Source organism: Carlito syrichta, unplaced genomic scaffold (genome assembly GCF_000164805.1).
Source record: "Carlito syrichta isolate Samal-C Ts95f unplaced genomic scaffold, Tarsius_syrichta-2.0.1 Scaffold296499, whole genome shotgun sequence".
In the NCBI taxonomy this organism is placed as follows: Eukaryota; Metazoa; Chordata; class Mammalia; order Primates; family Tarsiidae; genus Carlito; species Carlito syrichta.
The window spans coordinates 1090948-1111992 of NW_007240595.1; the positions used below are offsets into that span (position 1 = coordinate 1090948).

Consider the following 21045-nt stretch of genomic DNA (forward strand, 5'->3'; position numbering starts at 1 on the left):
CTTTTGAAGATTGCTTTAAGCTTTGCTAGGTGGCACCGGAGCAACCTTTAGTCCAAAACTAATTTTTCTCTACTACTGTGGTACAGCCCTGCTGAGTACTCTCCCCAGTGCCCTATGAATTATGGCTAATGGGAACACAAACTTTTCCTGGCTGTGTGTAAGCTCCAGTGATTGTTCCCTCTTCTCCCTTTCCAGGTTTTCTCCCCCCAGCTTTGGGTAGTTTCTTCATACACAGGTGTTGATTGGTAGTCTGCCAAAGACTTGAGGGGGCCGTCTGCAAATCACTGGAGCTTTCTTTCTCTGCAGGTTTCTTCTCTTTGATACTCTGTCCTGTGAACTTTAGTTGTTTTGTCCTTCCTGGACTCCCAGCTCCACCTCCTTAGTTCATGGAGACTGCTGGGCTCTCCTTGGATTCCCCCTCCCTGTTCTGTGGTCTGGAAATTGTTTCCAACATTAAACTAGGCTAATCATGGGCTTGCCTTCTGTGTTTCCTCTCTCTCAGGGATCATAGTACCCTATGCTACTTGGTGTTGAATGTCTGAAATTATTGTTTTATAGATTTTGTTCGTTTCTTAAGTTGTTTCAGGCGAGAGGGTAAGTCTAGTCTCTGTTACACAATCATGGGCACAGGCAGGAGTCTAAATCTAGAATAGTTAGAATGCAAAGGACCATTATCTGGTGTGTGTGTGTGTGTGTGTATTGCTTGCCCTTGATTCATAGGTTAAATCTGCCCTCTTTGCTCCATAAACACACAGATGTATAGATTGTCTGTTGAAGCCATTTTAAAGATTAATGGAAATTGCTGCCTGATTAGTTGTGCCATGGTACTGATCATTCAGCCTGACTATGCTATGGTTTCTTGTGAGTCTAAAGGTTCTCCAGGCCTACATAAGTGTTTCTAATAATTACAGAAAGACTTACAACTTTTATTGCTATAACTTTGACCAATTTACATATTTATTTATTTATTTACTTTTTGAGTTGGAGTCTCACTCTGTTGCCCAGACTGGAGTACAGTGGCCACTCCCCACCACCACAGCCTCTACCCACTGGGCTCTGGCGATCCTTCCGCCTCAGCCTTCTGAGTAGCCAGAATTACAGGCGCACACTACCACGCCTGGCTAATTTTTTGATTTATTGTAGAGATGAGGTCTCGCCTGCCCAGGCGGGTCTCGAACTCGCGGGTTCAGGCAATCCACTCACCTCAGCCTCCCAAAGGCGCGGGATTACAGGCTGAGCCACTGAGCCCAGCTCAATTTACATATTTAAAGTTGATATCAATTTATATTGTAAGTACTACTAATGCAACTTTTCCTTCCAAATGGCTCACTTATCATTTTGTGTACCAGTAATCTATACGGTGCCATCAGTGGAAAAAATATGGTCCAGTTCAAAAGATTTTTATGTGTCAGACTTTACAGTTACTTTTGCAATTCTAAAGCAGCCTGAGGTTCAGTATCAGAATTGTGGCTGTAGGAAGGAAGGGTGTTAACCTTCCTTTCCTGTTTTCATGCTTATTGATTGAACACAGAAGTTGCATCAGCAGTGTTTATAAGGACAGATTCAGGCCCCAGAATCTTAAAAAACAACAAAAATCTAGCACCAGAGGTTAGAATGGAGACGGAAGTGTACTATATGTTTGAATAGCAATATGTATGAAAAAGACTTGTGTTTTAGTAGGCTGTGAATCTTCTTAACTCAACAGATAACTTGATGCTGGAATACCTAAAGTGATCTTAATATGCCTCAACAGCAACAGCCAATGAGAAAGAGGCACTTCCTCCTTGACTTCTTACCACTGACACCTGATTAGTTACTAAATCACACTGTATCTTCCTTGTAGGTATTTTTTTTTACATTCTTTTTTATTTCCCCTTCTTTTTATTCTATGCTTCACATCTGCCCTCTCTAAACAGAGGTCAGCATACTACACCCTACAAGGCAAATCTGCCTATTTTTATATGACCCATTAACTAACTTTTTTACACTTCCAAGTGGTTGAAAAAATGTAAAAGAATAATATTTCATGATGCAAAAATTATATAAGCCTGAAATTTCAGAGTCTATAAATAAAGTTTTGTTATATTGCTTCTGGTAGCTTCCATGCTACAGCAGCAGAGTTGAGTAGTTGTGAAGGAGACCATATGACTTGCTGTTGGGTCTGGTCAATTTCTAGAAAACATTTGCTGAGTCCTGTTCTACATTACTGCTAGAGTGTTCATTTAGAAATGCATACTTGGTAATAGCATTATCTCCAGCCCCTCCACGCCCAAGACACTTAAAAACCTTCAGTGGCTCCTTATTGAATATGGGGGAAAAGTCATGTTCCTTAGCATGATATGCAAGGCTTTTTACAATCAGGCACCAACCTGTTCTTTCTAGCCTCACCCCTCACCACTCCACTCTTCATCCTACTGAGCTCCCAATGCTACTAACACTGAGATATTTGTTCTTTTAACAGCCAGTGCTGTTTCAAGCTTTGGAGTCTTTGTGAATACCATGTGCTCTGCCTGTTCTTCCCCACATTCTCTACTCATAAGTCCCTATTCAGAAATCCAGACTGGGCTTTAATGTTGCTCATCAATGAGCATTCTTTAGGTAGAGATGGCATGGAGGCCATTAGCAGTTATCACATGATATTGTAATTATAATTATCTGTTTGCTTCTTGAGGGTGAAGACTGTCTTATACTCCTTTGTTTCTTCATTATCTACTACAGTATCTTCTACATGATAGATAATAAATATTTTTGAATGGATAGATTGATGATTAAGATTGTGATTATGTATGTAATATATAATATTTAAAACACCTCCAGCTATACAATTTTCTCTCTCTCTCTCCTAAATATGTAATGTCAGAAAATGTACCTTGTGATGGAACTTTGTGAGGATGGAGAACTCAAAGAAATTCTGGATAGGAAAGGGAATTTCTCAGAGAATGAGACAAGATGGATCATCCAAAGTCTTGCATCAGCTATAGCATATCTTCACAATAATGGTAAGAAGAGAATCATCCCATTCATTGACTCCATGAATGCAGATATCAGTTTTGTTTAAGGGTAATTTTATTCTGAATTCATAGTTGCATAAATGATACCTGCTAATACAGAAGATTTAATTTTTAATTAAAATGTTTTCCTTTTAACTTTAGGTATATTTTAATTAGGAACAAGGTGGTTATACAATATATTGTACATGAATAAGAATAAAATTATGAACATTTTTATTCTATTTGAAAAGCAGCTAGTATTATAAAATAAAAAATAGGCAAATCAATGATAAATTTGAAATTTCCAGAAAACATATATTAATAGTGACATTAAAAATCTATATGTTCTAGCATTTTTTGTTTTTTGCCTTTTTGAACTTCTTCTTTTTTTTTTTTTTTGAATTGGAGTCTCACTCTGTCGCCCAGACTGGAATGCAGTGGCCACTCCCGGCCACTGCAGCCTCGACTTGCTGGGCTCCGGCGTTCCTTCCGCCTCAGCCTTCTGAGTAACCGGAATTATAGGCATGTACTACCACGCCCGGCTGATTTTTTGATTTATTGGAGCGATGAGGTCTCGCTGCCCAGGCAGGTCTCGAACCCGCAGGCTCAGGCAATCCACTCACCTCAGCCTCCCAAAGGCACGGGATTACAGGCTGAGCCACCGAGCCCGGCTAAACTTCATTTTTTTAAAAGCAATTTTAAGTTCACAGCAAAATTGAGTGGAAAGTATAGAGATTTTTCATATATTCGTCTGCTCCCACATAAGTACAACCTCCTCCACTATCAAAATCCTCAGAGTGATATATTTGTTACAATTGATAAACCTACATTGACACATCACTCACCTAAAATCCATAGTTTACATTAAGATTCACTCTTGGTGTTGTACATTCTGTGGGTTTTAACAAATGTATAATGTCATTAATCCACCATTATAATGTAACACTTTAAACTCTTAAACCACAATACTTTAAAAACCACATTTAAAAATTCGGATTACTCTACTATTCTTTGGTGTTGCTGCCGCTGCTTTTCCTCAGGCTCCTCCCCTTTTTTCTTCAAGGCTACATGTGACTTTAGAACCGTCTCATTTTACAGATGAGAAAAACTTTATTCCAGAGAGGTGCAGAGACATGGTTTGGTGTGGCAAAGTTGATACTGGAACCCAGTGGTTCATTCAGCAGATATTTCCTGAGCACCTACTGCTGTGTGATTGGTCATAGAATTACAGAGATGAAGGGACAAGGCCCCCATCCCTCAAGAGATTCAGGTTGCTGGGAGATTGAGTATGGAAAACAAATTGTAATGCAACATAATAATTCCTTAATGGAAAGTTATATAAAGGGCAAATATTACAGGAGTGTAAGTGCCTCATTAGCCGGGCTCGGTGGCTCAGCCTGTAATCCCGCGCCTTTGGGAGGCTGAGGTGAGTGGATTGCCCGAGCCCGTGGGTTCGAGACCCGCCTGGGCAGGCAAGACCTCATCTCTACAATAAAATCAAAAAATTAGCCGGGCTACTGGTAGCGCGCCCCTGTAATTCCGGCTACTCGGAAGGCTGAGGTGGAAGGATCGCCAGAGCCCAGCAGGTCGAGGCTGCGGTGGCCGGGAGCGGCCACTGCACTCCAGTCTGGACGACAGAGTGAGACTCCAACTCAAAAAAAAGAAAAGAAAAGAAAAGTCAGTAAAGAATTCACAGAGGGAGCTATGTTTGATCTGAGGAATACAATACAGAAAATAAAGAGTGGGCTTTCCAGACAGAGAGAGACAATTTTTGCAAGGGCTTGATATCCTCCCATATTAGACTATAAGTTCAGTATCATTCCAAACAGAATCTTCATAGTACTTTTCATAGACCTTGATAAGGTTATTCTAAAATGGGTGAGAATAGCCAAAATTATAATGAAAAACAAGAACAAGAACAGTGGAAGCAGCAGATAGTCCTGCCATAAGTCAAAATATATAAAGATATATTAGTTTTAAAAGTGTGGTATTTATGTAAAAAGAAGCAAGCAGAGCATTTGAAACAGTAAAAATTCCAAAAACAAAGCCTGGGAATTGAGTAAAGGAGCTATAATCGATTAGGAAAAATTGCCAGTCCAGGGCTCATTAAATTACATTTTTTCTAGCAATTACTAGCAGTATTTTCTAGCAATATACATGTAACTTTTTATGTCTAGGGAAATGATTGTTATGGATATGAACTGAATTAATTATTTGCAAAGGAAGTGTTTGATACATGATTATTTGTATTACACAAAAATCCTACCTGAGCTCTGATATGTTCAGCTGGAGATTTTGTGAATCAAGGGTTTTTGTTTGGTTGGTTTTAAAATATAAAGAGTAAGAAAATGTGTATTGATGCTGTAGAAAAATATACTGAAATGAATATAGTTTGTATATGTGTAGCCAAGTTGCAGTGTGTTAAAATGTTTATGTTGACAGTAACATATACATAGAAGTGAGGAAGTAATCCTCTATTTGAAGTCCTAAGGATATGGGAAACCTTGTAGGGTTTGTGGCTATTATCCCCTCCTTCTGGGAGTACCCAGGCTTGGATAGGCTCCTCCCTCACGTTCCCCAGACCATTCATCATGAAGAGCTGCTTAAGGCTCCAAGGGAATGGGTAGAGTTGAAGGAGTGAAAGGAAATGGCTTAAGGTGAGAAATGTGGGGAAAGGGGTTAATAAACACGAGAATAGAACAGGGCAGAATTATGTTTGGTCCTCCTCAAATTTTCAACAGTGGATATTAATTTGTCAATTATATTTATTTGTGTGCCCTCCAATTATTTTTCCAATATTAATTTCATTTTTTTGGTTATTTTCTTGGTAGATATTGTACATAGAGATCTAAAACTGGAAAACATATTGGTTAAAAGCAGCTTTATTGATGCTAACAATGAATTGAACTTAAACATAAAGGTAAGATATTAGAAATGGTGATAAATATTCAACCATAAACAGTTTAATAGCAAGACGGCAAAAGACCTCTTCTTTTTAGGTACATTTTGGTAGCTTCTGAGCAGCCAGAAAATTAGGTGACTTGTGTTTAAAAATAAAAATTTCACGAAAAAAGTTGTAACTGACAAAAATAATTTTACAGGTTAAGTGGTGCTATTGAATATGGTTTTAAAAGTATATATTTATTTGAATAGTTTTAAATCATTAGTTAATAGTAAGCAAACAGATGCTCTGGATTCTAATTAATTTCAAAATTATGCCTGGTAATTTGATGCAAATGTGTTACAGATTTAGAGAAAAGCACACCTTGGCTGTGCTCTTGATACTGAATTAATTCTAAAGTCTGTATTTTTCATGGAAATTTTTCCTGGGTATTAATATTTATGTTCTAAGCACAATTAATGTGCCAAGTGTTTATTTAAAAAATTTTATTAAAATTAAGTGTTCCTTAATGTCAAATAAATGATAGGACACATTATTTATTATTTAGCATGTTAATAGTGGCTGCTTTCAAAATATATGAATGTATTGGTTTAGAAATGAAATGTCTGTAAGAAGCTCACTCCGTTGCAGTAACTAAATCTTCATGTAATATAAGTAGGTTTAACAACATTGCTGGTTTACCCAAGTGATTGTTCTTGAATAGTTCTACTGTAAACTCCACGAAGGCAGGAATTATGCATGTCTTATTCACTTTATACCTGGAGTAGTGCATGAAACATAGTATGTGCTCAGTTAACATTCAATGAATGCTCTCCAAAGAACTAAATTGGATTGTGAAACTTTCTGTATATTTTGTATATCTGTGTAGTTTTTTTTGTAGAAAAAGATATGTATCATATGTTCTAAGTGGAATATTTATGAAAATTTCTGGAGAAATTGATTTATCTATTTAGAAAAATAGTGGTATCACATATTAATAGGAGCATTTCTTATTCCATAGGGCACTAGAAACTGCGTTCAGTGTCTGCAGATCAAGAGCCTATATTTGGTTGTGTGATCAATAAATGTGCATGTTTTTCTGCTTTTAGTTTAAGGTTATTCCTACTTGGGGGATAATCCAAGGGCACATACTGAGTAACCAAATGTTTACTGACCTCACTTTAGAACTGAGTAGAAAGATTACAGTTGTAGCAATTGGCCTCCATTGTGTTTGTAGTTGATACTATGTTGTTGTGGGCTTTTTTCTGTTTATTTGTTTCTCATATTTTTTAATAGTGTAGTAATTGTTTTAATTAATATACTCTAGAAATGCAAAGGAGATAATAGTAAAGAAAAGATAGTGTTTAGTAATTATAAATAATTATTAAAAAGAGTTTCAGTGGGAGCTGACATGGATAATGATTTGCATTTATAACTGTGCTTTAACTGGAACATAACTTGATTATCAGAAAAATAGATAAATACATTAAGGCCAGAATGTATTTTACAATGAAAGAACTTTTACAAAAACTTTTTAATATGAAAAAAGTATAAGTGCCTTCTTTCATGATACAACTTCCTATATTGAACTGTAAATTTAATTAGAGGGCAAGAACAATTAAATCATGGGTGTTCTCTCAAGATTTGAGCAAACTTCTTTTTTTTACCAAATTTCTTCTCCATAATGAGAGTTGGTGGGGAAGGAAAAGCAAGGTCCTTATTAATAATATAAGTGAAGTCCCCCACCTCCAAGAATTCCAAATGCTGTGCGAGTACAATGTGGTGAAAGTCCTGTTTTCAGAATGAGTGAGCTTTGGGACAGAAAAACAGGTGACTGTGCCTGAATTTTTTTCACCTAGGTGACTGATTTTGGCTTAGCAGTGAAGAAGCAAGGTAGGAGTGAAGGCATGCTGCAGACCACATGTGGAACTCCTATTTATATGGGTAAGTTAGTAGACTTAAATGATTTTTAAAAATAGCTATGTGCCCAATTTTTAATGTCCATTTATGAGAATGAGAACATATGGTATTCAGTTTTTTGTTTCTGTGATAATTCACTTAGAATGATAATCTCTAGCTGCATCCATGTTGCTGCAAAGAACATGATTTTGTTCTTCTTTATGACTGCATAGTACTGTATCATATATATGTACTACACTTTTAAAAAATCCAATTCTACCTTCATTGGGCATCTGAGTGGGTTCCATGTTTTTGCTGTTGTGACTAGTGCTACAATAAACATACACATGCAGGTGTCTTTTTGGTGGAGTGATTTGTGTGCCTTTGGGTATATTTCCAGAATCAATATTATTAAGATGTCCATACTATTCAAAGCAATTTACAGATTCAATGCAATCCCAATCAAACTACCAGGAACATTTTTTACAAACCTAAAAAAAGACAATACTTAAATTCATATGGAAGCAAAAAAAAAAGAGAGAGAGAGCCCAAATAGCTGAAACAATCCTTATCAAAAAGAACAAAGCTGGTGGTATCACACTCCCAGACTTCAAACTTTACTATAAAGCTACTGTAACTAAAACAGCATGGTAATGGTACAAAAGTAGATACAAAGGCCAATGAAACAGAACAGAGAACCCAGAAATAAAACCACAGACCTTCAACCAACTCATCTTTGACAAAACTGACAAAAACAAACACTGAGGAAAGAAAACCCTAGTAAGCAAATGGTGCTGGGAAAACTGACTAAGCATTTGCAGAAGAATGAAACTGGAGCCCTACATGTCACCATATTCAAAAATTAACTCAAAATGGATCAAAGAATTAAATGTAAACCTCAAACTGGAAGAATCTTAGAAGAAAACCTAGGGAACACTCTCCTAGAATTGGCCTAGGCAATGAATTTATGGCCAAGTCCTCAAAAACAAATGCAGAAAAAAATGGAAATTGACAGTTGCAACCTTATCAAGCTAAAAAACTTCTATATGTTAAAAGAAACCATTAAGAAAGTAAAGAGACAGCTCACAGAATGGGGGGAAATCTCTGCAAACTCTGCATCCAACAAAGACCCAACATCCAGAATCCATAAGGAACTCCAATGAATTGAAGATAAAAAACAGACAACTCCATTAAAAAGTGGGCAAAGGACATGAACAGACACTTCACAAAGGAAGACATACAAGCAGCCAACAAACATGAAAAAATGCTCAGCATCACTAATCATCAGAGAAATGCAAATCAAAACTACGATGAGATACCACCTAATACCAGTAAGGATGGGTATCATTGAAAAGTCAAAAAAAAAAAAACACCAAAAAACCAAAAACCAAAACACAACAGGTGCTGGCACTGCTGCAGAGAAAAAGGAACACTTCTACATAGTTGGTGGGAATGTAAGCTAGTTGAACTTTCGTGGAAAGCAGTTTGGAGATTTCTCAAAGCACTTAGGAGTTTGACCAGAACTATTCTTCTTTTGTGTTGCCTTTGTTTTTTTAAAAATCAGTAGTTACTTTTTAAAATTTAATTTAATTTATTTTTTATTTTTAAAATGTGGGGAACAATTCAGGATCAGGTAGATAATTGGTCATCGTACAGGTAAAGTTTGGACCTCCCTTTGGTCCCCACTTTGCCTGGTTTGAGATCAGGTACCCTTATTGATGTTATATACCACCACCCCCAGCAGTGTCCTGCTACTGCCAATCCCTTTCCTTTTCTTTTCTTTTTTCTTTCTTTCTTTCTTTTTTCTTTTGAGTTGGAATCTCACTCTGTTGCTCAGGCTGGAGTGCAGTGCACACTCATAGCCACCACAGCTTCCACCTGCTGGGCTCAGGTGATCCTTCTGCCTCAGCCTTCCAAGTAGTTAGAACTACAGGCATGTACCACCATACCTGGCTAATTTTTTGATTTTTTGTAGAGATGAGGTCTTGCCAAGTTGCCCAGGTTGGTCTCGAATCCGTGGGCTCTGGCAATCTTCTCACCTCGGCCTCCCAAAGTGCTAGAATTATAGACACGAGCCACCACACCTGGCAACCAATCCCTTTCTTATAGTCTTATGTTAAATGTTCAGGGTCTGCTTATGAGTAAGAACATGTGGTACTCAGTTCTTTGTTTCTGTGATAGATCACTGCATATTATGGTCTCTAAATCCATCCAAGTTGCTGTGAAGTCCATAATTTTGTTCTTCTTTATGACTGTGTAATATTTTGTGTATATGTACCACTTTTTAAAAATCCAGTCCACTTTCAATAGGCAGCATGGTTGGTTCCATGTTTTTGCTATTGTGAATAATCCTGCAATAAACATACGTGTGTAGGCATCTTTTTTATAGAATGATTTGGATTCCTCCAGGTATATTCCCAGAAGGGGGATTGCTGGGTTGTATGGAAAGTAGATTTTTAGGTCTTGGATGTTAGGATTATGTTAATCTCATTTAAAAATAAAAATCTTCACTTTTTATGTGATTATGAACCTTTTAAATTTCACCTCAAAATTTTTTAGTCCAGCAGGATGCACTTTTGGGATGATAAAATTTCTTATATATTTTCAATTTATACTAAATTAAGTTTTTTTACATCTTCTTTAACATTTTGATAATTTATGTTTTCTAGAAAATTGCTTATTTTATTGAGATTTTGTTTTATTTGCATAAATATGTATATTATATTCACTTATAATTTTCAGGTACTCCTCTGTATCTGTAGTTATATTCTCCTATTAATTTCCAATATTTTTAAGAAGGTAATATGATGTAGTATAACAATATGGCCTCTGAAATCTAACTCAGGATTCTCAGCCCTACACTTATTATCTGCTTTTGTCACAGTTTCTACATCTGTAATAAGGATTATATCACTCATCTATCAAACATTCTTTGAGGATCTACTTTGTGTCTGACATTGTTCAAGGTATTAGGAATACAACAAACTTAAAAGTGTTTTGTCTTCATCGAGCTTAAAATTCTGGTACTTTAGAGAGAAGTGCTGAAGACAAAAAACAGGAATCGAATATTTAGCATGATAATATTTTTCTTATCAAGTTGACATGAAAACTAAATAAGAAAATATATGTAAAGTGCTTAGCATAGTACCTGGTACTTAGTGGTCAATTTTAGCTCTTGTAGTAATACTAGTCATTTTTTTCTTAATCAAATTTGTTAGTGGTTAGGACAGTTACTAAACAAAAAATAATAAAGCCCCCAATAATATCAGCTCATGTGTAATACTATTTGCTTTGCCTTTTCATTAATGTCTGCTTTTATCTTCCTGAATTCCTTCTTAATAATTTATTTTAATTTTAGCTTCCTAAGTTAAATGCTTATTTGTTCTTCAGGCTTCTTATTCTCATTCTCTCTCTGTCTCTCTGTCTCTCTGTCACTCTGTCTCTCTCTCTCTCCAGAATCTTGCTCTCTCCCCCAAGTTGGAGTACAATGGCATGATCATAGCTCACTGTAACCTCAAATTCCTGGACTCATATGATACTTCTTCCTCAGCCTCCAGTCTAGCTAGGACTGCAGGTATACACCACATGCCTGACTAATTTTATTTTTTTTAATGTAGAGACAGGATCTCCCTTTGTTGTCCAGGCTGATCTCAAACTCCTGGCCTCAAGAGATCCTCTTACCTCAGCCTCCCAAAGTGCTTGGATTATAGGTATGAGCCACCATATCCAGCCTTAAGCTTCTTATTTTCTAATAGATGCCTTTAAGTCTGTATATTATTTCTGAGTTCTTCTTTGACTGTTTGTTTTGCCATGTGGTATTCTAATTGGTGATTTGTCTCTTACTATACTGTAAGTTTAGTTTTAGTCTTCTTTAATCCAAGAATTATTGAGAAGTGTTTTTAGAATTTTTCAGATGGTTGGATTGTGTTTGATATTCATGCGAATGCATGTTAGTTTTCCCAGCCATCTAGTTTTTCTGTTTGATTTTCTTCATTGAAGTAAGTGATTGTATCTTGAGCTTTCAACTTTTTGGAATTTTCACTGTGATTGAACACATGATCAGCTTTTGCAAATGTTGCATTGGATATTTTAAAACCATGTATACCTGGTTTGTGGAGCATAAAAATTTCTGTATGAATTTATTAAAATCAAATGTGATACCTTTGTGATTCCAATTTTTCATATTGTTAATTTATTTTTGCTTGCTGCTTATGTTGATCTCTGAGAGAGAGTTAAAGTCATTCATCAAGATGGGGCTTTGTCACATTCTTTTTGCACTTTTCATAGATTTAAACAAACCTACTAACAAACATGGTGGCTCATGCCTGTAATCCCAGGAGGATTGCTTGAGCCCAGGAGTTCCAGACCAGCCTAGGTAACATAGTGAGACTCCATTTCTACAAAAAATTAGCTAGACTATAGTCCCAGCTACTCAAGAAGCTGAGGAAAAAGGATCGCCTGAACCCAGGAAGTCAAGGATGTGGTGAGCTGTGATCGTTCCACTGCATTCCAGCCTGGGTGACAGAGTGAGATACCAACTCAAAAAAATAAAAACAAAAACCAAAAAGCTCCTACTTTATGGAAATCTAATTTTATATACAATCAAATGCCCAAATTTTAAGAGTAAATTTCAACAAGTTCTGTGTAATCACCAACCCCAATCAAGATACAAACCATTTCTATCACCCCAGAAAGTGCCTTTGTGTGTCTTTCAGTCAATCCCCTACTCAGATCCTAGTAGCCACTAATGATTTCTTTCAACACAGCTCAGTTTCTCTTATCTAGAAGTTTCTATAAATTGAATCATATAGTACATATGCTTTTGTGTCTGTCCTTTTCTTCTGTTACACATAATAATTTTGAGACTCATCCATGTTATTGTATCAGTAGTTTATTCATTTTTATTGCTGAGGAGTATACGTAGTTCATTGCTTTTGGCCTGCTTGATGCATAGTTTTGACATCATTTTATCTTATTTGGGAAAAGGCTACTTGAGATTCTGTTCATATCCCCCTGTTGGCAAAAGACATCTGGTCTGTAGTTACATGGGGAAAATATATTCAAGCACCCTGAGTTTTATGCCTGCTTATTAGTTGTCTACACTGATAACAAGTAAGAGAACAAGAGAGAAGACAGATGGTTTGTGGAGCTTTGCTGACTTCCTAAATGGCTCTATTGCAGTTACTCTGGCCTCGGCCTCCCTATGAGGGCTGGGATGGCAGTGTAGGTAGAAGTGCCTCTGATAATTCAGATGACTCTGAAAGAGTAAAGACCAGGGATTCCTCACCCTGCTGTTTGATACACCCATATGAAGATCCATCATTGACTCTAATACAGAATTTGTCCTTGTCAAAGGCACATGGCCATAGGGCAACTTGAACTTTAGATATTTAAATATTTTAAATAAGAGTTAAAGGATATAAGCAGTTGCAGAAAGGAAAATATTAGTTAGTTAATTTGCAATCATTTGAAGACAAATTACTCAGTTTTTTAGTTATCTGTAGTTTAGCCTTTTCTCATTCTTTCTTCTGTTTATCTTTTGACCTCTTTGTTGCTTTTTCATCCCTTTAGCAATAGGCAGAATAAAAAAGAGGAAATGAAATTCCTTTGCTTTTAGTAGTTATTGTAAAAGGTGTACGTGTATGTGTGCATGCGTGTGTGAGTGTGTGTGTGTCTATCCCTGTATTTGTGTAGGTGGGGGGAGATTGAAACTCTTTTCTAAAATAAAAACATGCCTTTTGTGTAGGAGGCATTCAGTACCTGTGTAACTTGAGGCAAGTGACTTAATATATCTGAACCCTAGTTTCTTTATTGGCAAAGGGAGTCATATGTCTCTATACCCATCTCTCAGAATTCTTGACATAATTTTTACAAATAACAATTTATGCAAAAATACTTTGTAGATTTTAATGTTCTGTTGAAATATATACATATATTTTATTTTTATGTTTATAACTTTTTTCTTTCTTCTTTAAAGAAAAATATATGACTCCCAGCTTATCTATAGAAGTACAATAGACATATTCCTGTAATATCATTTGTGACTTTTTAAAAAGCCAACCTACTAGGCATAGTGGTACATACCTCTAGTCTTAACTACTTGGGAGGCTGAAGTAGGAGGATCTATTGAGCCCAGGAGTTTGAAGCTGCAGTGTGCTATGATCACATACTGTAATCCAGCCTGGATGACAGAGTGAGCCCTGTCCCACAAAAAAACGCCAAAACAAATAAAAAAAAACCAAACAGCCATTACCCGCCCGCCCCCCCCCCCCAAAATCTGATTGTTAAAAATATGCTATGTTGGCCAGGCTCAGTGACCCAGCCTGTAATCCCAGCACTTTGAGAGGCCGAAACAAGTGGACTGCCTGGGCCTGTGGGTTCGAGACCAGCCTGGGCAACTTGGCGAGACCTTGTCTCCACAATAAATAAAAAATGAGCCGGGTGTGGTAGTGCCTGCCTGTAGTTCCAGCTATTTGGAAGGCTGAGGTGGAAGAATCCCCAGAGCCAGCAGGTCGACACTGGGGTGGCTGTGAGTGTGCCACTGCATTCCAGCCTGGGCGACAGAGTGAGACTCCAACTCAAAAAAAAAAAAAAAAAAATGCTATGTTAAAGCTTAAAGTTAAAAAAAAAAGATGCACTTTGAGAAGGCTATTTAAAGGAACCGTATAGTGAACACCTTTGTAAAGCAAGGAACACAGAGCTGGGGAGTCACAAATGCCTGGATCCTAGTCCATATCCTGTGACTAATTGGCTTTTTAATCCAGTCTTATAGCAGATCTCTCTTTGGCTTAGTTTTCTCATTTGAAAATGTGGAGAACAATTTCTATTGTGCCATAGAAGTGCTGTGATGTAATTATTATTATTCTTTTACTAACATGATTTATACTTACTTATCTTAGTTTTTCTGTGAATCCAGATTTCCACATGCTTTCTATTACATCCACTTAAGGCATATATTCAATTCTATTTTGGGGAAAGGACTGAGATATTGTCTTCTACTGTAACTACACAATCTTTGCAAAATCCTTTTTAACAATTTCAGAGGAATAAAGAGTAGTACATTTAGTTATGCAGTTTATGCCGTCGTTCCATTAGAAGCTAAGTGATGGGGTGAGGATACAGTGACATCAGTTGTTAAGGCCTGTACATTATTCATTCAACATCTGCTGTTGGTTCTTTTTTCCCAATGGGGGAATAAATTACAACACATCATCACATTTTTCATGCTTTGTGTTTAAGCATTTAAAAGTCATTTATTGTATTATTAATATTATTTTATTTCTGCTTGTTTGGCAGCCCCTGAAGTTATCAATGCCCACGACTATAGCCAGCAGTGTGACATTTGGAGCATAGGTGTCATAATGTACATTTTGTAAGTAGCTTGCTAAATGTACACTTTAAAATGAATGGATAGTCTCCTACAGTAGAATGATATAGGTTTTATATTAAAACTAAATAATATATATATTTTAAAGTGTTTTTAAAAGCCAATTGGGAAGTCATTCTAAAAGCTCTCTTATTAGTTGTCAGGTACATCCCTTAGGTATTTTTTAATACTGTAAATTTATAACTTTCAGCTTTGCTTTTCATTGATCTATAACTGCAACAATCCACCATATGATCTGAGCAAAATGAAAAATTTTCCTTAACGCCCTCCTGATCCCTTGCTACAAACCACAAGCTTCTTTGTGTTTTCTCTTGAGATTTACTCAGAGCATATCAGGTACAGGAAGGCACAGCAATCTGACACTAGATCTACCCCTATAGACAGGGCATAGGTGATGAGTGGGCACTAACTAGGTGCAGGTTCATTTGGAAGCTGGGAGTATTCTGTAATTCCCAATCCTCTTAATGCTACTGAAGCCTCACTCATCCTTGCTCTTCTTTCTCTCTCACTCTCAAGATTCATGATTCTCGTGTCCTGTTCATTTTTTCCTTTGAAGTATCCTTACCTATTCTTTGATTTCTCTTCACCTACATAATTTCTCCATATGATCCCTTTTCTAGAACATTACAGGATCTTTTTTTTTTTTTTTTTGAATTGGAGTCTCACTCGGTCGCCCAGACTGGAGTGCAGTGGTTGCTTCCGGCCACCGCAGCCTCGCCTGCTGGGCTCTGGTGATCCTTCCGCCTCAGCCTTCCGAGTAGCCAGAATTACAGGCATGTGCTACCACGCCTGGCTGATTTTTTGATTTATTGTAGAGATGAGGTCTTGCTGCCCAGGCGGGTCTCGAACCCGCGGGCTCAGGCAATCCACTCACCTCAGCCTCCCAAAGGCGCAGGATTACAGGCTGAGCCACCGAGCCCGGCTCATTACAGGATCTTTATGACTATTCTCCCTGCCTCTGATCACCCTCCCCAGTTTTTCCTTCATGCTGCTATCAAGGTTATCCTTCTAAAGAACAGGACCAAATCTGATCGTACTACTTTCCTGATTAAAAATCTCTGACAATTATGTTTTACTATAGAAAAATATTAGAGCATCTTGTCATGGCATGGTATGGCGTAGCACATCTTTTGTGACCTGATTCCAGCATGCCTTTCCAATTTTGGGCTGGATGTGTGTTCCCATGCACCTGATGTGGTGATTCAAGGCCACTCTTCATTACTCAAACACCCTCTACACTGCATGCCTCAGGGGTGTATGTGGGCATGTGTGTGTTTGTTTTCTTCTCTGTCAGCTTCTCCCCTGGGTGGACCCCGCTCAAACATTAAAGACTTCTGTTTCCCTAACTCCTGTCCTACCCCATTATAGCAGAGTTACTACATTTATTATGTATATACTTTTCCCACTCTGCAGAGGATTTAAAGCAGCATACAAGAATGCATGCAAAACAGTAATGTTGAAAGGAAAATATAACAAAATAGGAATATTTAACTGGGAAGGTTTGCTCATGTGTAAATTTGATAGAATTAATTGTTCACTTTTATGTGTTCTCATAATACTTTCTAAAACTAGGTTACAATGTTGTAATATTATGAATATCATATCGGTTTTCCTTGTTCTAAATTCCATGAAGGACAGAGATCTTATTCATCTTTGCATTCCTGATATTTACTACAATAGTAAGCACGTATTGAGTGCTCAATATGTTTGTTAAATTGAATTAAAGTGAATTGGCTAAGAGGTGTTCTGAAAAGTTAGTGACCATTGTTCTGCCTCTCGGTGAATATGAACATTTTTATTTTGATGCAACATTAGTTTTATGGTCACATTGAAGATTTCAGTATGCACTACCTCTTCTAGATCGTTTCTAAATATTGACATCACAGTAGTTACGTTTCCACAGTTCTGTGAAATGGAATGCACACGCAGTAGAAACTGGATGATGTGATTGTGGATGTAACTCAGCTGGTCAACACAGATCATTGCTTAGATTACATAAAGTATAAGTGTATATGCAAAGTTTTTGATCATTGCTTTGTGTTGATTAGAATTACAGTGCAAAAGTTATGAGCCTTAGTCTTTAATTAAAATACAACTATTTAAAATTAGTCTTTTATACTCTCAAGACTTTCTGGATAACAAAAGTCAAAACATAATATGTATAATCTAATTTGACACAATTCATGAGATGTTTGCCACCTCCTTAGTTTGAATTTGGTGTTAAGGAAAATGAGTGTATTACGTATCTTAAAAATCTTTATCTTTCTTAAAGATATAATTTATAATTTTAATTTTTCTGCTTTAGAGCATGCCTGTATATAATTATGTGATGTCTTCTTTTCTCTACAGTAGAGTTACTTAGTTAATCAGTGCTTATTCATTAATCTGTCTGAGCCCAGTGGTGTTATACATAATTTCCTTCACAAGAGCACAAATATATTACCTTCTCCAGAGAGGTTATTTTCTTGTTTATCAATTACCTCTGATTCATCTTTGCTTAATTGGACATTGATAACACGTCTCAAGGTGAAATTAAATAAATATTCCTCATGGTTACTATCTTTTGCTGTTTTGATTCCTATGAATGCAACAGAAAATAATAGGAAGACTTTAAAAGACATTTTTCATGTCTCAGATTCCCTTTTCTGGATGTGCAGAAAATTGCTGCAATAAGTAATAAAATTTCGTATGCTGCTGATTGACCAACCATTAGATATATTTTTGTGTAAGTAAAATTGCAAAGGACAGAAAAAAGTGGAATTTTTAAAATGTAGCCCTTGAGCTATATAGTGGCTATAGCCCTTATGCTAGTCAGGCAATGTAGGGGCAGCTAAGAAATTGGTGGTTGTGCACATCACTGGTTGACAACAAACTCAAAGAACTATGCTTTTGCCGGCCTGCATTTGTTGTAATAGATAGTAATTGTCCATAAGGCCATTTTTCTGGGTCTTTTGTTTTTTATGGTTTTTTTTAAAATTGCATTTTTAAACCAAACAATGGAAAGGCAAGTGAGATGAGAAAGAGGAGGGTCAGAATGAGCTAGAGAAATAAAAAGTGTTGAAATAAGTGGTTGCAGAACACTTTGGTAAATACTATTCTCTGAAAAGCTCTGTTATCTGACCTAGTCGATAACTCCTAGGATGAAAGCAACTTTTTTTTTTTCCTGGAAAAGTCATCATTGTCATTAATATCACAAAAATATTTATCAAATTTTGATGTATTTAGAAAATGTTCATGTATCAGACTTTTAGAAACTTAAAGAAAAATATAACTAAAGAAAATCAGTAAAAATGTAACTGCTAAAAGATTTAGAGATTATTATACTTATGTACAGAATAGATCTGAAATTTAGTAAGTACAATGGAATTTGCCATTTTGTTGTAATGGCATACATTTTATTCTTTCAGTAAGAAAGTGGAAAAATATAGTCCTGAGAGTTGAAGAATAGATGTACAGAGTTGCTTCTGTGGTGAGTCTAGTTTCAGCTTCAGCTTCAGCTTCAGCCTGGTTGTCATTGGGCAGATCTGGTTATTGTCTACAGGATTGCCCTCTGATGTTGGGGCTGACTGTAATGATAATGCCTAACATTTGTGAGGATGTATTAGGAAGAAATGAACTCAACTTTTAAGTGAGTTCTTGTCGTTTTGGCCTAGATCACCTGTTGAAGCAAGAGTTTTATAGGCTTGCCATGTTTTGTTAAATGATTTTAGAGATGCATTGTTCCTGTATTACAGAATATGCAAACAAACCTATGTTTACTTATACACACTGCTCATGGTGTTCTGATGTTGGTCATCATCATGCATACTCAGCTTTCACACTGAAGTATTAAATCCTCATCTGATTTTCCACATCCAAACCATCTTCAGTGTGCATACAATTTTTGAAGAGTTGTGTCGATTTTAATGACTTTTGTTTTTGACTCAGTCTATAGAAATTCCCAGGGTTATTCTTGTTTTTTTTTTTATTGTTACTGACATTTGTATAGTATTTTACCATGGATTAAACTCTTACATGATTGTTAGACTGTAGTAACTCTTATTAGACTCTGATAACTCATTGTATTTGCATTATGTACCTGAAGGCATTACCTTACCATTGCTCACACCAGAGTGTTCTCTCCTATAATAGCTGCCGCTACTATTGAACATTTGAACTTCCTTTCTGTATTTTAACCCCATTTAAGCTTAGCATTTCCCCACCTGGAAGAGTTTTGGGTCATTTGCAAATCTGGAGGTTTCGATGCATATATGTGTACTTCCTCTACCAGGTTATTTCTCTCAATGTTGAGACAGGAGCCAGCACCTATCTTGGTAAACTCCACTACTGCTTCCATTTCTACATCCAGAGAGCTACCCACCTCTTCCTATTCTATTACCACAACTTACAAGTCCCATGGAAACTTAATTTTTAATAGGCTTCTTTTGATTATTTTTTAAAAGTTTAAACCAAGTGATTGCCTTTATCATAGATTGTGTGGAGAACTACCCTTTTTGGCAAGCTCAGAAGAGAAACTTTTTGAGTTAATAAGAAAAGGAGAACTACATTTTGAAAATCCAGTCTGGGATTCCATAAGCAATTGTGGTAATTATAGATGTGTTATTATTAATATTTACTAAAGCTAATATGAGTAATATAAGAACATTGGCCAGTAATTCAAATATATTAAATCTCTGTTTAATCATGTTTTACTTTTGTAAATAAACATCATTTACCTGTGGAAATAGCAATATCTTTGCTGTGATTGTTCATAGTCAAAACTTTCACAAAAATAGAAAATACATAGTAAAAATTAAAGAGTAAATTTCTGATAGTCTAGCTAATTTTTACTATAGACCATTAAACTATGTAATCCAGGAAATAAAACTTTGCTTTAGACCTTACATTTTATTTATTAGGCATTTATACTGATGATATTTATTGTATACTTGGCATCTTTTTTCCATGTTATACAGACCTAATCCTAAATAAATTGAAAAATGTGTGATATCAGTTAGAGCTAAGATAGATAAGATTTTCAGGATGTTTCTTTATTTGCAGCTAAAAGTGTTTTAAAACAACTTATGAAAGTAGATCCAGCTCACAGAATCACAGCTAAGGAGCTGCTAGATAACCAGTGGTTAACGGTATGTTACAGTATACTTTTTTTTTAAAATTTCTGACATATTACCACTGCTCATTTCATTTTGCCTGGTAGCTTTGTGTATGGTTGTCTTAAAACAGTCAATTAGTTTCATCTTCTGACAAGTTAAAAAAATTGTCTTGACAAATTTCTGAGATGGGCATTTTCGGACTGTTACAACTGTCGCCACAGTTGTTTATATGTATTTATAGAAGTTTATATGATCTTTGCTTTGCTCAGTGTCAGGAAGGTATCATGTCCAATGGAATAGAGCTGAGAAGTGTCCATTATTAAAGCTGTGGAATATTGAAGCAATCTGTATAACTCAGTGATGCTAAAGCCCTGGAACCATTCACCTCTCTTTCAACTCTTTGGGAACAGGAAGTCTTTGGAGACACAGAAAGGCCAAGCTCTCCAAATAGTGACTGTTACCTGGTTTGAAATATTAGGTAGTTGTTTATTTACATATTGTTTTTCATCATTAGATTAAATGCTTCAACCACAGACACTGTTGTCTTACTGATCTTTGTATCCCTGCATACAGAACATTGCCTGGTCACAACAGGAACTTTGGAAGTGGCTGCTACTTATCTCTTAATATTTATTCTCTTTTTTCTCTGTGGTAATAAGGATCCTGACTTCTAGTTGGAAACATCCAGTTAAAAGACTTTATTCCCTACTCTGGTTTGCTAGGTATCATGATGGTTAGTGAGTGGAAGTGGGTACGATTTCTGGGAAATGTCCTCAAACAGAGAGGGTATGGCAT

General features: G+C 36.3%; 1 protein-coding gene across 1 annotated transcript in view; it reads left to right on the forward strand.

Moving 5' to 3' along the window:
• The window catches only part of STK33 (serine/threonine kinase 33), a 157889-nt gene extending 137579 nt beyond the window's left edge, over positions 1-20310 (forward strand). Inside the window, exons 6-11 of the mRNA XM_008054578.1 lie at positions 2861-2999; positions 5822-5910; positions 7731-7815; positions 15067-15142; positions 19629-19741; positions 20198-20310. Coding sequence (XP_008052769.1) covers positions 2861-2999; positions 5822-5910; positions 7731-7815; positions 15067-15142; positions 19629-19741; positions 20198-20310 — 615 coding nt within the window. The remainder of the gene's footprint in view (positions 1-2860; positions 3000-5821; positions 5911-7730; positions 7816-15066; positions 15143-19628; positions 19742-20197) is intronic.
• Positions 20311-21045: the final 735 nt, after the last annotated feature.